The sequence below is a fragment of the Cricetulus griseus genome, chromosome 2 (assembly GCF_003668045.3).
Source record: "Cricetulus griseus strain 17A/GY chromosome 2, alternate assembly CriGri-PICRH-1.0, whole genome shotgun sequence".
Taxonomy (NCBI): domain Eukaryota; kingdom Metazoa; phylum Chordata; class Mammalia; order Rodentia; family Cricetidae; genus Cricetulus; species Cricetulus griseus.
The window spans coordinates 441161760-441182415 of NC_048595.1; the positions used below are offsets into that span (position 1 = coordinate 441161760).

Consider the following 20656-nt stretch of genomic DNA (forward strand, 5'->3'; position numbering starts at 1 on the left):
TAGGGCAGACCTCCTAGGACATTTCTGTCTTGAACATCTCTCCCAGTAAAAGTTGTATTACACAGCAGTGGTGACTAAGGTAGATGTTGCTGAAGAACCGAGTACCCATTGGAAATGCTGTGAGTTGCTGCATTCCCATCACTGTAACACCAGCGTCTAGGGCAGTGCTCCCAGTGAAGAAGCTATGGAAAACACTTAGAGGCGCAGTCAGAAATACTGAGATGAAATTATTTCCCCTTAATATCTTTGATATAGTAGCTTCTTTTGCTGATGCTGTGGTAAAATGCCCTATGAAAAGCAAATTAAGAGAGAAAAGGTTTATTTTGGTTGTGGTTCAAGAGCAAAGTCAATCCATCATGACCGGAAGTCCAGATGGCAGGAGGCTGAAGCAGCTGGTCATGCTATATCCACCTTCGGGAAGCAGAGAGTGATGATTGCGGGGGGGGGGGGGGGCTGCTGCTCAGCCCCCTTTCTCCACTTGTACAGTCCAGGATCTCAGCTAGGGAATGGTGCAGCCCACAGTGGGCATGTCTTCACGCCTCAACTCAGTCAAGGTAATTACCAACAGATATGGCCAGAGACCATCTCCCACGTGATTCAAGATTCTGTCAAATTGACTTGAACCATCACACAGTATACTTGATTGTAAGAGAAAAAGAATCATGAAGACACATTGAGAGTGGGAAATGTTGATGGCATGTTCTCCTAACACTACCTGCTTCCGGATCACAGCGACCTTTGGCTTCTGACCAGTGCCACTCAAAGGCAAATCTCCCCTCTTCACTTGGCTTGGCATACGAAGAATGCGTTCTGCTCTAAGAAGGGTTCTCAATGTGGGCTCCCTGAGAGGGGACACACCTCTTGCTCCTAGTGTAGGCTTTTCTTAAGTGGTGTTTAGCCCACATGTTTCTCCTGGTTAAAGACTTCTTCTCCATGAAACATCATGGCAGAGCCTTGTTCACTTGTGGGTACAGTTCTTTGCATTGTTATCAATCATTAAATAGACTCTACCTGAAGGCAATGTCTTCATAAAAGAAATTGTTAGGGTTGGGTTTTTTGTTTGTTTTGTTTTTTTAATTGCTACTACTGTTAACTTAGGGTAGTGCAGAATTCTATTGCCCTTTGATGTTTTTTTTGTTCCCCAAATTGCAATTTTCTGATGCAAAAGCCTTTAGAAAATAGGGAAAATGAGAGGGAGGGAGGGAGGGAGGGAGGGAGGGAGAGAGAGAGAGACAGAGAGAGACAGAGACAGAGACAGAGACAGAGAGCGCTCTCACAGAGGGAGAGGACTTGCTATCCTCTGCATAGAAGTGAACATATGTTCCAGATTTCAAGTGAGGGGCTGCCATCTCCCCTGAGGCCACTTAGCCTCCTCCTGTGCTGGCGTTCAGGGCAAGGCCTTCCGTTTTCCACCTCCGGAAAGAGACTATGTCTTAATTGCTTTTCTTGTTGTGATAAAATTCACTGACAACATAACTTACTAGAGAGAGGGTTTATCGAGACCGGGATTCCAGGGTGCAGTCCATTATTTCAGGCAAAGTCAGGGCAGCAGGGAACTTGAAATAGCGAGTCACATGACATTCATGGTCAAGGGCAGGAAGCAGGGAGCTGATGCACTCAGTTTTAAACAGTCTGGGACTTACACCTAGAGAGGGATTCTGTCCAGAGTGGGTGTGGCTTCCATCTCAGTTATCGTGATCAACACAGTCCCCATAGGCAGGCTCAGACACCGGTCTCCTAGGGGGTCATAGGTTTGTCAAATAGACTGTTGACATTACCATCACCGAGGTAAAGGCTCCCCTCCTGGCAGGGAGAAGAGAAGGCACCCTGCCAGATGGACCCCACGCTTCCTATGCATCCACAGCCCTGCCCTGTACATGGGGCTGGGATGGTGTCTGAAGCTCTGCCTCAGGAAAGCTTTTCCCCAAAGTCATTTTCACTTGTGTATGCACCATTCAACTTGAGGGTTTTAAGTCTCTTGTGTACAGACTCCACATTTAAATGAATATGGTTTGTTGTAGGTGGGTATTACTTTATTACACACATACACACACTCACACTCACACTTGTGCACAATGATAGATTGGGAGCCCTGACTTGGCCGTAAGCACTTACCTAGGATAAGCTTCCTTTCGAGAAGGGGCTCTCTTGTTTGTTTATACATGTAAAGAAAAGGGTGTTTAGTACCAGAAACTGTCATGTCAGCTTCTGTGAGAGTGGGTGCTGGGCGCTTCGGGGAGCCTCACTCCCTTGGCTTCACCCTCCCTAGGGAGCTGACATAAGAAGACTGGGTATAGATTAACCTTACGCTCCCCTTTTAACTTTCCTAAAAATAAATAGTAATTTCCCAGCAGGGAGCCAAATGAGTTTGGTGGCAGCTCAGCCTCTGCTGTACCAGGAACTCACTGGGAAAGGTACCATTCGTCTCGGGTGGTGGACAGTGTGGGCACCCAGACAGTTTTACGCAGACTGTGCAGCCACAGAGGAGCAGTACCCTCCCCAGCCTCCAGTCTGCCAAGTCTTTTCTTAGGTTCTGAGGAGGCTGTGTGGAACTGGCACCCCCTCTCCCCCCATACACACACACATACACATACCTGTCCCCAGATGGGGAGCCTTCTATCTGCAGGATCAGTCAGACCAGAGGGTGGATACTTGGGATCACAGTGACCACAGGGAGACAACAGGACTGGGGTCTCAGAAAGCGAAGGGCCCTGGTGGAAACATGGGGAGCGGTGTGTCCCGTTCCCATGTACACATCAGTGACCTAGCCCCAGCTTAGCAGCAGAGGTCAGGCAGCAGGCAGCAGCCTAGGGGAACCCTGGCACTCGCAAAGGTGTGGCGTCACTCCTCCTCCTGCGCCCCCCTCAGCCACCTCTTCTCTCTCTGCAGTTCGCCATGTGGGTGGACGCAGTCATCTTTGTCTTCAGCCTGGAGGATGAGATCAGTTTCCAGACGGTCTACCATTACTACAGCCGAATGGCCAACTACAGGAACACCAGCGAGATCCCTCTGGTGCTGGTGGGGACCCAGGGTGAGTGTCAGTCCTACACTGGCGATTTTGAAGGTATTTGGAAAGGATCTGAAGCTGGCAATGGGGTGGGGGGGTGGGGGATGGTGAGGCTTTTCCTGATTGGTTCAATGGAGAAGTCAGTCAACCTCAGACAGAAACCTGCCCCGCCCCCCACAGCAGCCCAGGGGCTTTAGGAAGAAGACCCACTTGCCCATGCTGTCTACGTTATGATGCCTTAATTGCCTTTTGCACTAGACACCTTTTAATCTAGTTGCTACTGTTTATTTTTATTAAAACAAATACCTTATTTCTTGTGACTTTTAGTACCCCTTTAAATTACTATTAGCTCTGACACACAGCTGAGCTTTGCCTCGCCCTTTCTGCTTCCCGGGGCCTCATGGTCTCTCCCTCTCCACCCAGCAACTCCTGGTCAAAGACTTGCTCTCATGAAGTCGGCCACTGGAGTCCAGCCAAGATTTTAAGCAAAATTGTAGTATCCCCTCCCCTTTTTTTTTCTTAATTTTGAATTGCTTTTGTTATTTCTGTTGGAACTGGTAAATCTGGTATTTACCAGTTGAAGTGCAGTCAAGTCTCTATGGGCAGAGTTTGAGAAGCAGCGTATCGATGGACAGACTGTATGTCCTCAGTTTGTCACTTGTAAAATAATAGAGTTACATTTTCATGGAGAACACTATTTCTCTCTGTGTTTTGATGCATGCAGTGACCAGCCAGTGGTCTCTCTTGCTTCTGAAACCTGCAGATCAAAACTGCAACCCGACCTAAAAGCAAAAAGAAGACATCTTTGTTCCTATGGCTCCCTCTGCTGGTCACCTGGGGACAGTGCCTTGGCTCTTCCTGTAGAAGTCAGCCCTCCTGTCTTCATGAGGCCCAACCACAGAGGCTTACCAATGCTAAAGATGTGTGTGAGGTGGTCACACCTGTAACCCTGGCACTAGGGAGGTTGCGGAAGACGGGTAGCCACTAAAGGCTAGACTGGACTACAGAATTAGACTGTCTGAAAATGACATCTGGTGTGGAGGCCCCTGCCTTTAATAGTGGCACTCAGGTGGATCTCCTGAGTTCAAGATCTTTGTAGCAACTTCCAGGCCAGCTAGGGATACACAGTGAGACCCTATCTGAAGAGTGGGGTGGGGGTGGTTTTTAAGAAGTCAACAATACTGAACTCATAAGTGTTGTACACAGTGCATATAACCGTACAGACATCGTAGGTAACCCAGATGACTTGAAGTATGCAGGCAGATAATAGAGTATTCAAGTGTCATACCGTCTCATGGAAGGGACTGGAGCACCTGTGCATTTGTGTACCTAAGGAGAATGGCAGTGGGCGGCATTGCTCAGGTGTCTGCTCTGGGAGGTCTTCAAATGGCGTTTTAAAGCCATTGTGTCCCAGGCAGGTTTCCCCCACAGCTGTCTTGGAGTAGGAGAGAGGAATTCTGAATGAGTGCTTCCCCTGTGGCTGGCCTGGCAATTCCCAGCAGCTGGCCCGGTGTCTAACGAGGCTTGTGGACCTGCATTTGAGAAGATGCTTTCCCACTGTGGACTCTCAGTGACTCATGGCTCGCAGCTGGACTGGAAAGAGCCGATTTGATTGCTGCATTTTTTCTCATGCACACCGGTATTTGTTTCTGTTGGTGGAGAAGTAGAGTAAGAGCCCAGGCATTGGGTCCACACCCACCTAGACCAGAGCTACTTGTGGCCAGGTGGCCCTGTTCGCCTCTCAGTGCTCTGGGAGGGTAAATTGAGGAATGGGTAGAAGGCATGTAGTCACATGTCAAGGTCAGTCAGTGGACACAGGACACAGAACCTGACCTTGATTGAGGTTTATTTTTATCTCTGGCATGTCAATGTGGAACCAGTTATTCTCAGGCCCTGCTTAGACCTTGCTAGTGATAGGCTAAGGGACACAGAGCACCTGGCAGGAAGCTCGACTGTGTGTGTGGCTTTCCCATGATTTGCTGTCAGCAGCCGTGTGCTGAGTTGTGCACAATGGGCTCCTGAGACATCTATGCCACCACTAGGGACATAGGCGGTAAGGCTACTCAGGTGTCTGAGAAAGTATCTGAGGTTTCTTTTCTGCTGGCTGGGGTATAGGGTTTTAGAGGCCAGAGGTTGTCAAGGTGTGAGAAAGGACTGAAGAGCCATCCACCCTTAGGAATACCTAGCCTGTAGGAGGCCAATGTTGGGAGAGCTACTGAGCTCAGGGCTGGATGCTATGCCTATTCATAGCAGGGACACATGGGTGAGCGAGGGGCCCCTCAGTGCTCATTAGGCCAGCTCTACCCCCAAAGACTTGCAAATAGAAGGAGAAACAGGATTAGGAAAATTGCCAAATTAAAGTGGGTGCAAGATGGGGCAAGGTAGAGCCGAGCTGAGCTGCAGGCCCAGAGGCACCTCTGTGACACCCAGGCAGAACTGCATCTATCTGTGTGTGGAGCAGCTGTGGGATTGATGGGGCCCCAGGCTGGATAGAATGTGAGTGAGGTGGGGGCTAGATGGCCTGTGCTTCCCAAATTAGACACAGGCTTTGAGAAATTATGGTTTCTAATTGTTTTCCTTTTAACTTACTTAAAGGAATGTTTAGACCTTTATAAGGGACCACTTTCCCTCCTTGTAAGTTGCACTTACTTGTCCGGCAAGACAGATGAAGAATTCTCTCATGGACTGTATCTGAGGAACCTCTGTTGGGGACAGTATTGTCACATGGACACTGCGAGTCCCAAATCACACATTGGTTTTGCTTTTCTCTTTTCTTTTCTTTTTTTTTTGAGACACACCAAGCCTAAAGGATAGGTTTACGGGTCTCGCCAGGCTGGTCTCGAATTCAATCCTCCCAAATGTCAGGACAAGTGTGGGCCTCCTTGCCCCCCACCATTCTGTAGCTTGAGCTTATTATTTTGGGGTGAAGTATTTTCATAATTTCAGCTTCTGGGAGGGATGATATTTGCATTGGCTGTAATGGTTTTTGAGTTGCAGGGGCCCCCGGAACTGTGGAAAGCAACCTGGCTGGGGGGCAGGTTTGAGTCTCATGGGCTCTGGAATTGTGGGAAGCAATCGTGAATGAGCACACTGGCCTTGTCTGTTGCAGATGCCATAAGTTCCACCAACCCGAGGGTCATCGATGATGCCAGGGCACGGAAGCTCTCCAACGACCTGAAGCGTTGCACCTACTACGAGACGTGCGCCACCTATGGGCTCAACGTGGAACGGGTCTTCCAGGACGGTAAGTGCCCAGCCTGGGGCCGCCCGGGCCCTGGGACACACAGACTCCCACTGTGGAAGAGCAGGCAGCTACACATGGCTGCGGGCACAGAAGCCCACCGTGCAGTATGGAGGCGTCAGTGTTGTGGCATGGGGCAGCTCCTGGTTCCCCTTTCAGAGCTGTGTTTGGAAGAGGAGGGGACACTGTGGAACAGTCCTCGATGGCATGTGTGTGTCACACTGCAGCCCGCCCTGCATAGATACACAGCTCCTAAGAGCTCTGCCGCTCCACCGTATGCAGATTCTTGCTTGTAACTGCTTGTTCTTGCTCAGGCTGTCTTTAAGATGAAAGGGAAAATTAAGTATTTGACACTTGGCCCTGGGGAGATTAAACTGAGAGAGTCAACTTTGAACCCCGGAAAGTAAAGTTAAACCTGGAGGCTAAGAGTGTGGCCAGCCTGAGGAGCTGTTTTATCTTACTGAATTATTATTGACTTCCCACCTCTAGGAAAGTAGAATTCGGTGGGCGGGGGTAATTCTCATGCCAGAGCTTCTGGCCCTACCAAAGGGGGCATATTCATGTCACCAATGGTGATGCCAGCTGTAGTTTATGAAAAAAACCTGTATTAACACAGGACAAAAAGAAGCGGTGGCCTCTAGCCTCGGGGACTAGAAATTCTAAGTGGGCTTAGAGTTGAGGTCTTAGGAGGGTACTCCAAGAAAGTTCCTAGCTCTGGTGGCAGTTGGGGAAAATCAATTTGAAGCCCTTTGGTCTAATCTCCATGTGGCAAGCCACTTCTGTCCCCTTGCTTCTGTGTTGGAGATTGGCGGGGAGCAGACTGGGACAGGCTGGGGTCCTGACAGAAGGGTAAATGTCAAAAGCCCTGAAGAAAACTTGGTGCCAGTGATACAGTCTGGGGACAGGGGCCGAGAGCGCAGTTTACTCAGCAGAGTGCCTATGTAACATGCATGAAGCCCTAAAACCTACCCCCAGCACTCCATCAACCAGGTGTGGCGGCACACCAGTGTAACCTCAGCACTTGGAGGTAGAGGCAGGGGGACCAGGAATTTAGCTACATTTCAGGTTTGAGGCTAGCCTAGGCAGCATGACACTCCGAAAACAGAAACTGTGCCAAATCCAAGGAAGCTGAAGATGCCCTGAGAACCAGCATGGTGTCTCTGGGGCCTGACTTCCTTCCCCATTCCCATGCATCCTGGGCCTCCTTAGGCACCTCAGCCTGCAGCACACAGTTGCAGCCACCCTGCTGTCAGCCTCATGGCATGAGTTGCACTGGGGTTGGCTGTTCCCCTCATAACCAGGGAGCTGTAAAGATTAACAAGGTAACACTTGTGGTCTTTCCAAGTTGTGGACTCTGACACACAGCAAAGTTCACATTCACTGTTGCATGGCCCAAGCACCTGTATGAGCTGACCAAGTTGACTGAAGGACTGGAAAGCCCTGGACAGGATCACAGGCTTACCTAGCTGAGTGCCTGCTTCTAGAGATCAGAAGGTTCTGAACACCCTTGGTCAGGTCCTGGCCCTCACTTGCCAGGCCTTCCTGTGTGGCCTGATACCTATCATGGTGGCTGACAAGCATCTGTCAGAGTGTCCTTATTCTGGGAAGCTGTGCAACAATTATCTAATTTAACTCCGCCATCCTATCAGGGATTCATTTATACTTCAGTTACTGTTTGGGAAAGCAGTTCTTAGCCGTTCTATTACCTCTGTCCCTGCCTAGTGACAGCTCACCTGTATGAAAATACTGGTTGGGAACCTGTGCTGAGAGAAGTCACTGCCTCTTCCTGGTTATGGGGTACATAGGAGGCCTCAGCTTACCTTATATCTACTGCTCCCACTTGAGCATCCTGGTACACATAGAAACACCCCCGTATCATACATCTGCAGCCTCCTTGTCCTAATTGCTGAGGCTCCAGAGCAGGGCAGCTGCGCTGTGTAGCCTGATGACACCGCTGTAGCATCAGTGCAGGTCCTTGTCTGGGCCTGAGACAGAATCTCAGGCCCATTTTGTTACTCTGATGCCGTGGCCCTTTGTTGGCACTGTTTCAGAGCTGTCACTCAGGCCTGCCTAATCCTTTCTTGTAGTCAGCTTCATCCTCATTTGGGAGGCAGAGGGGTTATTACTTAGCTATTTCTGTTACTGTTGGTTTTCTCCTTTGTTTATGAAAAGCTAAATGTGTTTTGGCAAAACCATACATTAAAGTAAGATTTTTTTTTTTCAGTCTTTGGAAGCAAGCTAGCCAGCCATAGATGACCTGGAAGTGTTTGAGACATTGAATCTAATTGGAAAGGGGAGCTAATGGGCCAGGCTCTGTTAACATGCTCTCTTTGGTTTTCCCATTGTTACGTGATACCTCTGGTGTCCCACAAAGTTGGCATTTCTGGTACATTCCTACACTTTTCCATGTCACCCCCAATTCTCCTGTCCCCCACAGTGATCACTGATCCTCAGTGTTGAAACCCCTGGACTTGTCCTAGCTGGGACTAGGGTCTCCTAAACAACAGTAAGGATTGGCTTTGTGGTGGGGCAGGATGGAGCAGGTCTGATGTTCAGTGACACTTGGTTAAAGGGGTCTGGCATCTCAGAACTTACCAAGAGGGAGGCAGAAAGCTGCCGTACACTGCTGGAGTGGGAAGAGAGACAGAAAGCGTGTCAACTCTAGAGTTAGCCAGCGAGCCTCCTCAGATGCTTCCTAAGATGTGTGGTGGCCACCTTGTCACTATCAACAGTGAGTGTCTGTGGCTTTCTTTAGCACCTCACACAGTACAATCCGATAGAAATGAGAATCAGCAGGTTGCCTCCCAGGCAGTCCCATGGCTCAGGAGCCCTCCCCCGGGGGACCGGTCTCCTGCTCATGTCTGATCCAGCCGTAGGTGGGAGAAAGCTTAGTAGGTCAGAGTGGACCTCTCTTCTCTCTGTGCTGTAGCTTGTGTATATGTGATTTAATTAATTTTTATTGTTGTGTGTGTGGATCTTGTATGTCTATGTGCCATTTTCATGCCTGGTACCTGTAGGGGCCAAAGGAAGGTTTCAAATCCATTTGAACTATAGTTACGGATGGTTTGTACTACCACATAGGTAATGAGAATTGAACATGGGTTCAAAGGCCATGTTCTTATCCACTGAGCCACCTCTCCAGCCCTTGCATACATACACATTTTACAGAGACCATTTTTATCAGACATGATACCTTTGTATGCATGTGCACCTTCAAATCCAGTAACTTTCCTAACCTAGAGTAGCCTCATACGAGAGGGTTCAACCACAGACTGAATAACTAGTATCAACACTCAAACATAAGCTTTTGTGTAATAAAACATATATCCAGAGACTCTAAAAATGAAAAGGAGGGGAAAAAACCTCGAATAGGTTTTCTTTTTTTTTTTTTTTTTTTTAATTCTAAAATCCCGACATCCATGTTATGCTGTAATTAAGCTCATGCCCTTGGAGTAGCCACGTGTCTGGTGGAGATTTTGATATGCTCTGTAATAGGCTTATGTTAGGATGACATTAGTTCAAGTGACACTGAACTTTTCCAGGGTGAGTTGGGATTTGTCTGAGGTGATCATCCTTGAGCAAGCCAAGAGTTTCTGGATGTTATTATTTCAATCATTTCAGTCGTGAATATGCCCATTTTTATTGGAGCTGCCATTTTTATCTCTGGTCCATTGGACTGTTTAGTGGGCTCAGAGGATGGCCTTTTAAAGAACTCATTCCTTAGCTTATTAGCTGATTTGTCTAAAGTCACCCATGCAAATGGACATGTTTCAGTGGGTCTTGTTGTAATGATTGCTAATGTCTGTGGTCCAGACAACAGCTGCTGCCTTAATGATTTGGGTCAGGTCATTCTTTTCTTCTTTTGGAGACAGGGTCTCATGTAGTCCAGGCTGCCTTTGAATTGACTATGTAGCAGAGGATGAACTTTAACCTCCTGATCCTCTTCCTGCCACCTCTCAAGTGCTGGAATTATAGGTGCAAGCCTCTATGCCTCCTTTATGTGGTACTGGATATCAACCCAGAGCTGAGTGACAGCTCCGGTTCTTTTGGTTTTGTTTGAAGACAGGATCTTACAATGTACCCTACTCTGACTGTAACATGCTTGTGAGCCTCACATCTCGTCATGGGTCACTCTTGAGGAAAGGCATTTTCTGTCTTTCTTTGGATCTGAAGTGTCCTGGAGGTAGCCCTATGTTAACATCTTGGCCAGCAGCTTCACTACTGGAAAATTGGAACCTTTCGGGTCTGGGGCCTGGTAAGAGGGCGTCAAGACCTTGAAGGGAAGGTGAGACAATGGTACCTTCTGCTTTCATTTCCATTCTAGTCACGTGACTCAGTACCTGCTCCCAGAGGGACGTGCCAGCCTCGTCTGAGGGCAGAGCAATGAGACCAGTTAGCCATGAGTACAACTCTGAAACTGAGCCCACATCAACCTTTCTTCTTCCTAAGCTCACCATCCCCAGCGTTTGCTACAGTGGCACACAGTAGGAAGACAGCGGAGCCCTGTTGCAGGCAGAGACAAAAGCAACTTTTTGTTTGATTGCATGGAGGGTGGTATAGAAATGGAGGCCATGGTCTGTCCTGACAGTTTGTCACCACTTGTCTGGGATTCATCATGCTGTGCCTCTTCTGGGAAACGCTCTGTACTTGGATGCTCGTATCTGCAGAAATGTCTGTGTCAACTCTCACGCTGCCAGAATTCGATCATTAAGCACACTATTAGCAACTGCTCTCTGTTTTGATTTTCATGTTAAGACTCATCCCAGGCTCATAGAATTAATTTTATCAATGACATAGAAAATGGTTATTTTAATCCAAGTCTGTGCCTCGGCATCAGTACCATGTTTTGCCCCAGGATTTTCCCCTAATGACTTTTGCCAGCTTGAATTAGCTTGATGTATCATTAATGCATACAAATGGCTTTTATTTTTGTTCATAATCTGTTCATAATGCTATGGCGCTCTGCTCTTCCTAATGTTTTTAGAATGATTGAACAGTGATGTGCTTTTTGACCTATTTAGCCCTCCATGGAGGCGATGATCAAAAGAATAAGGAAATGTCACTTAACCAGGACAGTCAGGAGCGGTCACAATCTGTAGCTGATGTTTTCCCACTTGTTTGAGGTCTTGTGATTGGTAACTTCTCTACCCTTCTGTCCTAAATAATCTTTATTCATTAAGGCACAATCTACAAATGCTTGATTGGCAGCACTCCACTTGCCCAGTTCACAGAGGAGAATTAACTGTGATCCTCATACTGACCTTCTAAGTTGGGAAGTTTTTTATCGTGAAGGTTTCTTCTGTGACTCAGAGTGACAGGAGTTGAGGAGCTTGGAGTAGATGACTGGTATCTCCCTAAAATGAGCTCTGGATTCTGGGATTAGTGTGACTTTTGGGGTTGAACCATTTGTACACTATGAAAACCGCTATTCCATTATTCCCTGATTCAAGCAAAGTAAACCACGAAGAGTGGATTACACATTCATTTCTCCAAAAGAAAAGTGTACTGTGAAGCTCTGAGCAGGAGAGTAAGGAGATATGGTTCATTGTCCCCAAAGATAGAAACCACAGGGGGTGTGGGATATGAGCCATGGGAATGAAAAGCTACATCACTGGCGTGGACGCTCAGTGGCAGTGCCTTCAAAGGCACGGCGTCTATGCAGGTGCGTGTCACCTGCTTGGCAGATGTAGCGCTTTCCTGTGCTATGATTGCTGGCCTTGGCTTTGGTTCCATGAGTGGGTAGGACAGCTATTGGTCTCCTCTTACACGGCGTAGTTTTCCTGCTCTGCCAGAAGTGAGAACTGAGGACTAGCTGAATTATAGACCTACAAATTTTAAGCCCTGTTTTGTTTTCTTGAGATAGGATCTCACTCTCTAGGCAATGCTGGCCATGTTCTCATCCGGGCTGGCTTTGAGCTTCATCCTTTCTATTTCAGGGCTCTGAGCATTGGGATCACAGACTGGAGCCACCAATCTTTGGTATCCAACAGCCTTTTTGGAGCTTGTGCACATCTGGGTTTCCTCCTGCAGCTGTCTTTCTGTGCATCTGTCCAAATTGTTTGTCTTCATATGGCTTATAGACAAAGAGATAAATCAAGTACTGTTTTACATAGGTCTTTCCTTAATAGGAAAATCAGTTCATTTCCCAGCACCAGTTGTGTTTATAAGAGGCAGCAGCAGTCAGTGTCTCAGGTAGGAAAGGTGTGTGTGACACACAGCGACCTCCTGCTCCTGTAGATGTGTACTTCTGGGTTCCCCAGAGCGTGTACAGGGATGGTCCCCAGGCCTGCATACAGCTGGGAGCTTTGGAATCCAGCTGAGCCCCCAGAAGTGATGTGCTTCCTCCAGTGCTCCCTGGAGGAGCTAAGAGAAACAGCCTCAGAGACGGTGCTCCCTGTGTTGTGCTTGGTGTTGACTCCAGCAGCCCTGGAACTGCTTCCTCTCCATACACACAGCTAGCCAGATAAGTGCTAGGTCTGTCTCAGTCAGAGCCCCTTAACACTGTGACTGTGACAGTGACCATGACTGTGGCCTCACTCCCTCCAGACACTAAAGCGCCTCCCCACACCACCGTAAGCATCCAGTTATACCTTGTTCTTCCATGTTTGGAGCAGCCGTCTCCAGCATGTCATTGCAGTGAAGAGTAAAGACTTAAAAATTGTTTAATTTCAAGGCCAGCCTGGTCTACAAGAGCTAGTTCCAGGACTACCTCCAAAGCCACAGAGAAACCCTGTCTTGAAAAAACAAAAAACAAAAACAAAAAAAAGGTTATTATTGTTATTTTGAGGGGCAGGTCAGTAGACAGAGCCATGTCCTTAACCTGCTGTGGTTAAGATCTTACCTGGTATCGAACCAAAATGCTTCAAGTTCTTTGTGTTTTGTATAATCGGAATATTTTAGCACCCTGAGTTCTTGGACTAACTGGCTATAGCCAGCATGCAGACTGTTTCCACCTACCCACACAGGCAGTTTTCTTTCTTCACAGAGTCTCCAAGGTATGCAGGCAGGGTCCAGTGCCTTTGTAATCTAGTGAGCTGCCACTAGGGGGTGCCAGAGGCATTTACATAGACCATTCATTCTCATTCTGGATTCTCTTTTGCTGTCATGGTGGAGAATACTGACATGATTGTAAAAGTTGGGCTGTTGGGGAGGTACTAAGGAATGAAATGATATATAAAGGCAGCTGCTGTAAAACACCACCTGCAGAGTCGGGGTAGGTTTTAAAAGCCTGCTGTATGAATAGCAGCTGAGTCACCTGCCGCCTCACACTGGTTGGCACTCGAGTGACTCTTTGGCCCCAGGAGGCAAGAAGACTTTAGTCTCTGCTGATGTCATCGTATCCTTACGTCTTTCAAAGTTGAAATTCACATTTATTTCTAGTAAAATAGATGTCAGTAGATTTGTGTGTATTTTGCATCTGCTTTGAGGCATCTTGGCACTTTTCCAATTAAAATGTTAGGAAAGATAATAAAGGCGCCAATAAAAATGGTCTCTGAACCCCGCCACTAGACATAACATTTTGTTTTAGTTTCTTTGAGATAGGTTTTCCCGTCTCCCAGACTGGCCTCAGCTCTGTATCTGGGTGTCCTCCAACCTTTCATCCTCCTGAGTGTCAGGGTTACGTGTGCCACCCCGCCTGGTTTATGTGGTTCTGGGGTAGAAGCCAGAGCTGTATGCATGCCAGGCAAGCACTTTAAAATCTGAGCTACAGTCCTGACCTAACATTTTATGATTACTGCACTTCTATTCGATTTCTAAAACTTGTAAAATAAAAGTGGAGGTGCTGGAGCCATGACACACCAGTTAGGAGCACTTGCTGCTCTTTCAGGGGACTGGAGGTGGGTGTCCCCAACACCCACACTGGGTGGACTTTAGTCACTCTCTGTGACAGTCTTTAGAGAAGGCCGCCTTTGGAGCCAGGACACCTCCTCCCTGTCCGGGCACAGCCACCTCCCTTCCAGGATTACACTTGGTGCTCATTTGCGTGAAGCTGCCATGGCTTCCTTTATCCCAGAGACCTAGTGCAGCTGGCCAACCCCGACCTACACAGGTGCCGGCACCAGCTCAGAGCCTCGTTCCAGAATCCTGTTCCATCAGCCTTTCCGCTGCCCAGATCCCCTTCTGCTTTCTCCACCGTCAGAAGCACTAAAGAGAAAAGATTGGGCTGTGGTCATCTTAGCCCATCTGGCAGTGGCTTTGCTGCAGACAGTCTGGGACTGGCAGGGAAGTGAGCGTAACAGAGCTGCAGAGGTCCTAGAAATAGCAGGCGCAGAGCCACCACAGAGAAGCAGTGTGCCCTGTGAGAGTCCCTCCTGGCTCCCTCTCTCCATGTCCACACTTGCCCTTGTGGCACAGGGCAGCTTGTGTTCAGATGAAGAGCACACTCAGCACCCCTTCAGCAGACTGCAGTGCCCTGCACTGGTGCCTGCTTCATCGTCTTCTGCAGGGCAGAATGTGGCACCTGTACCTACCGCCTGCCCTGCCAGACCCGGTCCTACCCACTAGTGCTCTTCCGTGTGGCCTTGGCCTCACAAACTGGGATGCATACACCTTTTCACACCTGTTCTGAGTGTGACTGGTGGCCTAGTGGTCATGTAAGAAATGTTCTTGGGAAGGGTGTGTGTCCTTATGCCCAAGGCAGAGGTGCTCATCTGCCTGAGGCCGAAGGATTCCCTTGACAAGTGCAGAGCCGGGAAACATTTGTATTTGTTACATATGGGTGGTGGGTTTGTGGGTGCCCATCCTCACTATACCCTCTGCCTTCCCACCATGATTCACCAGGGCTCTCAGGGTTCTCCCAACTCAGACTGTGTGCTAGGCCAGGGTTTGGGTGTCTCAGAGTGACTCTGGGTACCTTGGCCCCTTAGAGATGGTAGCTCCCTGTTCTGATACCTAAGTTAGACCACTAGGCAGCCCTGACTCCATTTTATGCCCACCTCCCTAGGCCCGCTTTGTCCATCTTGTGTGGATTCACACATTTCATTTCAGTGCCTTCTTCCCAGTTATCCAGAGGGCTTTGTGATGCAGGTGTAATCAGAGGGCACCTCCTGGGTGGAGGCCAGTCGTTAGTCTCGAGAGTCTGCATGCTCTCATCCACGGCCCCACTCTCGGTGAGGCCGTGCTTCATTTTCTGAATCCTCTCTCCCCAGCCTTGCTTGCTCTTGCCCCTAGTGGGTCCCAGCAGCATACTAGGGTTTTACAGAAATGTCTTCCGAGTTTCCACCTATCTCAGGTCTTACATCTGGAGCCGGGACTGCTGAGCTGGACAAGGTCCAGGCTCCTACTTTGGAGGCCATAATGTACTTGTTTCAGCACTTGCTGAAGCCTGGTGCAGAGAAAGGGTGATGACAGTTGCCTGCCTGGTGTGTATGCAGGGACCACATTTATTCTGTGTGCCATTCCACGTCATCACCACCAGGCTGTGTCTCATACCGATACTGTGTGTATCTGTGAGGCATTGAAAGGTCAGCTTCCTGCCAGAGTTCACACTGGTCATAAATTGCCACACTGACAGTTCTGTGTCCAGGGTTCTCTGTCCCACTGGCCACTGTTGTTAGGCCACATGTAAGTTATGTATTCACCGAAAACTCCATTAGTCAGAAAGGAGTCAGTAGCTGAAGAAATCACAGCTTCTTGAAGATGATGAGTGCTTTGGATGTCAAATGACAGCTGACTCAAGCCCTTGGTTACACACCGTCAGCTCCATCAAGGTGGTAGCATTTGGTTTGGGGCTTGACTGGGCCTGACCTGGCTTCTGGTGTTTATCTCAGCTTGTTACTTGTAATGTGTCCTCTGGGGCTGTCAAAACAGCCCCAGTTGCTCCTTGGTTATGCCAGGTAAGTCAAGTGCTGGCCACTAGGTGGCAGTGCTGTCACAGCCAGGGCTGTCCTTTGCCTAGCCTTGAATTTCCTGCCTTGCATGGGTTCAGGTGTGATCAGCAGAAACCTGGGCTGCCTTGTGGGCTGAAGGTGGTGACAAGTTCCTGTACTGCTTCTGTTTTAATTAATTAATCTAGGAACATGGGATGTGGTTTACCAGGAACCTGGAAGCTCACACCTGAGGCACAAGTGGCTTTACTTTCAGTGACAGCTGCTCACCCCTTAGCCTCAGCTCAGCAGTAAGATTACAGACTACTTGTGTTCTGAAGGAAGTTTGCACTTGAGAGATGTACACCCACAGCCCACATCTTCTTACAGGATTGGAGAAAATACGTGAAAACTGTTGAGATGACTCTGAGTAATGGCCTCTACGGGAGCCCCTCCCACAGCCATTGCAGCTATCTCTGGATCCACTTGTATTCCATTTTCTCTCTAGGGGGAATAAAAAGGGTTCGTTGGTTTTCTACTCTTTCCCCCATTTGAAGCTTAAAAAAAATGTTGAGGAATTTAGCTTTTTAAAAATTAATAGCTACAGGTAACTGCAAGAGATGTTATTGGCAGATGCAGCAAAAATATTTCTACAGAAAATTGGATTTTGCACATAAAACTTAGTCATACTAATAAAGACAGGTCATTACCAGTTTTAAGCCAAATAAACAAACTGAAAGAGATCTGCTGTCACTGTGACTCTCGCAGGCTTTTTATTTTTCCGAGGTGTGTAAATCAGCTTTAGTGTGGTGATCGTGCTCGGATTCTGCTCAAATCACTCCTGCTTCTTGCGACGCTGGGCAGAGCCACCAAGGGCTGAGTAATTTACAGTTCTGTTGCAAGGTATGTTTATATTTAAGCTGTGCGACGGGGTAGCTAATGAGAAAGATAAGAAATTTATTGCCCTCCATGATTGATAGGATCCCTGCCTCTGCTTTAATTGAAGCCGGTGATCACAGCTGTGGCTGAAGCCGAGGGAAATGACTTGGAGTGAAAGGAAACTTTCATATTTGGTTCTCCATGTTTCAAAGGTGGGTTTCCTGCTGTCAGGTGGTTGGTGGTAGAAGCAGTCAGAACTGACCAGGGCTTGGGTAATGACACTGAGATAATTACGGTGTTTGCCCTGTAACTTCCACACGGAAGGTGGTTTATAAGTGCAAGGGAAAAGATTAAATACTGTGGGCTTTTTTAATGGCTTTAAATTTTTACATGTATAATGATAAAATTCTCCACAGCTAGACTTTACTAAATATTCTCTGGGCTATTATTTAAGATAGTTTAAAACAAAAGCAGGAAGGGGGGGTGCTCAAACTGATAATGGCAGAGGCAAGACTGCTGTATTAGTCACTGCCTTAAAATCTCTCAATTGCGCTAGCCCGGCCGTGTCTGTAGCAATCTCACAGACCTGCCTCTGCCTGTCATTTTTTAAAGGTACCATTCGTGTTGAAGCTTAGTCTTGTGAAAATGTCTAAATTTTCCCATTAAGTGCTTAAAAAGTAATAAAACTAAAGTCATTAGACTTCACTCGTCAGAGCGTTATCAGGAGAAATATTCTCTGGCGCAATAAATCTGAGCAAGGGTTCGACATTCATGTCCCTCGGACTCATTCCCTGGAAATGGACGTTTGAAGGTAAATTGCTTAAGTAGGGCAGTTTAAATTTTTAATACAATCTTATTGTAACTGTTAGCAAATGATTGAGGTGCAGAGGAGCCTTATATGTTTTGTAAGATTGATAATGAATGCTCTACGGTGCCTTTTCTATGCTGAATTATAGATGTTATGACAGTTAGATGCTTATGAAGGCCAGAAAGGCACACAAGAAGACTTGTGCCTCTATTGGATACTGAGCTGTGCTCCCCAAACGAAGCCCTAGTTTCATTGGATGCCTGTTCCTCCCCGGTTGGCTTTGTCTTAGGCATCTAGAGGCTTTGACAAGCCAGATGCTAACCATCGCTTCTGTGGCTGGGAGAGGGTAAGGCCCTCACATTGCACAGAAGGTACGAGCAAGTTAAAAATAACCCAAGCAGCAGGTGCGCTCTCTCTCTCTCTCTCTCTCTCTCTCTCTCTCTCTCTCTCTCTCTCTCTCTCTCTCTCTCTCTCTCTCTCCCCCCCCCCAAATTTGGAGTTCTGAGTTATTTTAATGGCTCAAGGAGGCTTAAAGAAATGCCTATCATTTGTGTGGCTCCCTTTCACTAAGGCCCAGTGCTGCTGGGCTACTCTTTGGACTGTATCCCTTTGCTGTTGTGGATTTGGCCTTTCAGAGCACAAACTTCCAGAGAAGTTGCAAGGAGGGGGGGAGGTAGGGGCTCCCTGCTTCAATGGACCATGACTCAGAGCATGACTGTTGAGTATTTCAGTGTATTTGAAGGGGGGCATGGATATTCTACATATCTATAATCCCCCCTTTAATACCTTTTTCATGAAAAGAGATATCTGTTTCAGAAACAAAGGCACATGGTTCCTTTGTCATTTTTTCTCCATGCATTTTTGGAAGGCAAGGAAAAAACTCACTGGCTGCCCAGTACCCTGAACTTGGTTTGACAGTGTGATCGTTAACCACATTACATTTCCCGGCTGTAATTTGCCTTTCACTTGGCGTGTCTCATCCACGGACGGTTTTTTAAGTTACCCCATGAAGGGAGAACATTACTTTCCGTCACATTGTCGGAGTCTGAGGCAGCATTAAGTAAGTGTTTGGGGTAATAACCAGCACAGGCAAGCTCTACTGATTCACTTCTGTTCATGATGATGTCTTAGAAGTCTCAGAAGCTGGTGTGTGAAGAATTTGTTAGTCTGTGAAATGCCTTGGAGTTGCAGTAATGTTTCAACAATTATGAGCAGGTACTGTCCCCAGCACCCATGTCAGGTGACTAGTGACTGCCTGTCTCCAAGGGATCCAACCCTTTCTCTGGACTCTGAGAGCATATTCACACGCACGAGCACACACATACACACACACAAGCATATACATGTAATTAAAAACAATTTAAAATATTTTTGTAAATTGTGACATGCGACTGAATGAATGGAAGGACTCCAACCCACCCAAAGAGAAACCTGCTTTCTTTGAATCACTTCATAAAAGTACTCTTTGCTTTGTAAATGAGACCCCAAAATGGCAGAGAACAGCACCCTGACACGGATGGTCTTCAGTGTTCAGCACTAGGCCAGCCTAGAGATGTGTTGAAGTCTGTGTGCTTGTGTTGGGAAATAGCATAAACCTCACCCTGGGGCAGCTCTCTGCACTTGTATTCAGCAAATTGTCTGTTTGATTTTAGCTTTTGATATTTTAAACTAGGAAGGAAATGGTGGTATTTTTTGTGACCTACGAGTGTGTTCTTGGATTTGTGTTTGTGTTGGTGTTGCAGTGTGGTGATCTGGCCCGTAAGTCTCTAAGGCTGGCCTCAACCACCACAGACCCTGGAGATTCTCTATTTCCCTGTGGGTTCTATCCCCAATGTCACTGTTAATTGTTTTTGTTGTTGTTGATAACGGATATTTCCTTGGGATAGATTAACGTAAGATTTTGAGTAGAAAGACATGATAAAGACATGACATGGGTTGATCTTTTGGTCTTAGAGCTTTCATGACCTTTTATTTGTGGCTGCAGTGAAATGTTTTGGAATGAACTAAAGCCCAAATGAGGCTTGATATGTGTCACACAGTGGAGTGAGGGAGACGGTGAGAAGGATGGAGGAATGAAGGATGGATGTGTGGGTATGCAATAAAGTAGACATAGCAACATGTTGCCATCATCAAGTCTACAGGGGACAGAAATGCATGCTCATTGCACTCTAAAAACTTGTATTATAAACATTATGGGGCCAGTTCAACACAACAGTGTATTTAAAATACTACCATAGCCATCCCATACAAAGACAGGTTAATTTATATTTAATATGAGATGTTTTCTTACAAGTAGAAACTCACAATATAATTAGAGTCCCCTCTTCTTCCAAGACTTCCTGAGTTAGAAGTCCCAGTGACTCTGGAGGACACCTGTCAATTGTATGGACTGCTGTGTTCCAGGAAGAGCTCCTCGGACCCTGGGTGTTGCTAAATCACTGATTACAGTGATTACAGATTCAAAGTCAATCAGCATTCTCTGCTGAACTCTAATTAACAGTCAAGTATTATTAGTCACGAATGTGAAGTCTTGATCGGAGATGACCTCAGGTATTCTAAATGTAAATAAAATTAGATTTAGATCCCTTTTAATTACCTGAGGTGCTGTGCGTAATTACAATGGCAGTTGATAAACTTAATTTCTCATTAAAGGAGAGAAATGTTAGAAAGTTTCTGTCCACTATGTGCTTAACTCTTTGACAGCTGCAGTCCATTCAGGAGAAATGTTGAGGTTTTTCATGTTAATTCTATAGAAGTTTACATCCTTTATTTTATTGGACTCTTTCAATTCACCAGAGGCCTTGTCACTTTTTAAGATTATTGTAGTGTGTGTTTGTATGTATGCATGCATGTATGCACACACATGTGTACCATGTACTCCTACTGAGAGGACAGCTTGCAGGAGTCAGTTCTCT

The 20656-nt window shown here is 47.1% G+C and overlaps 1 protein-coding gene across 9 annotated transcripts in view; it reads left to right on the forward strand.

The window, feature by feature from the left end:
- The window catches only part of Agap1 (ArfGAP with GTPase domain, ankyrin repeat and PH domain 1), a 459921-nt gene that overhangs the window by 177288 nt on the left and 261977 nt on the right, over nucleotides 1-20656 (forward strand). For all 9 annotated transcript variants that reach the window (XM_027397516.2, XM_027397517.2, XM_027397518.2 and 6 more), the window contains exons 5-6: nucleotides 2890-3031; nucleotides 6117-6251. In XM_027397516.2, coding sequence (XP_027253317.1) covers nucleotides 2890-3031; nucleotides 6117-6251 — 277 coding nt within the window. The remainder of the gene's footprint in view (nucleotides 1-2889; nucleotides 3032-6116; nucleotides 6252-20656) is intronic.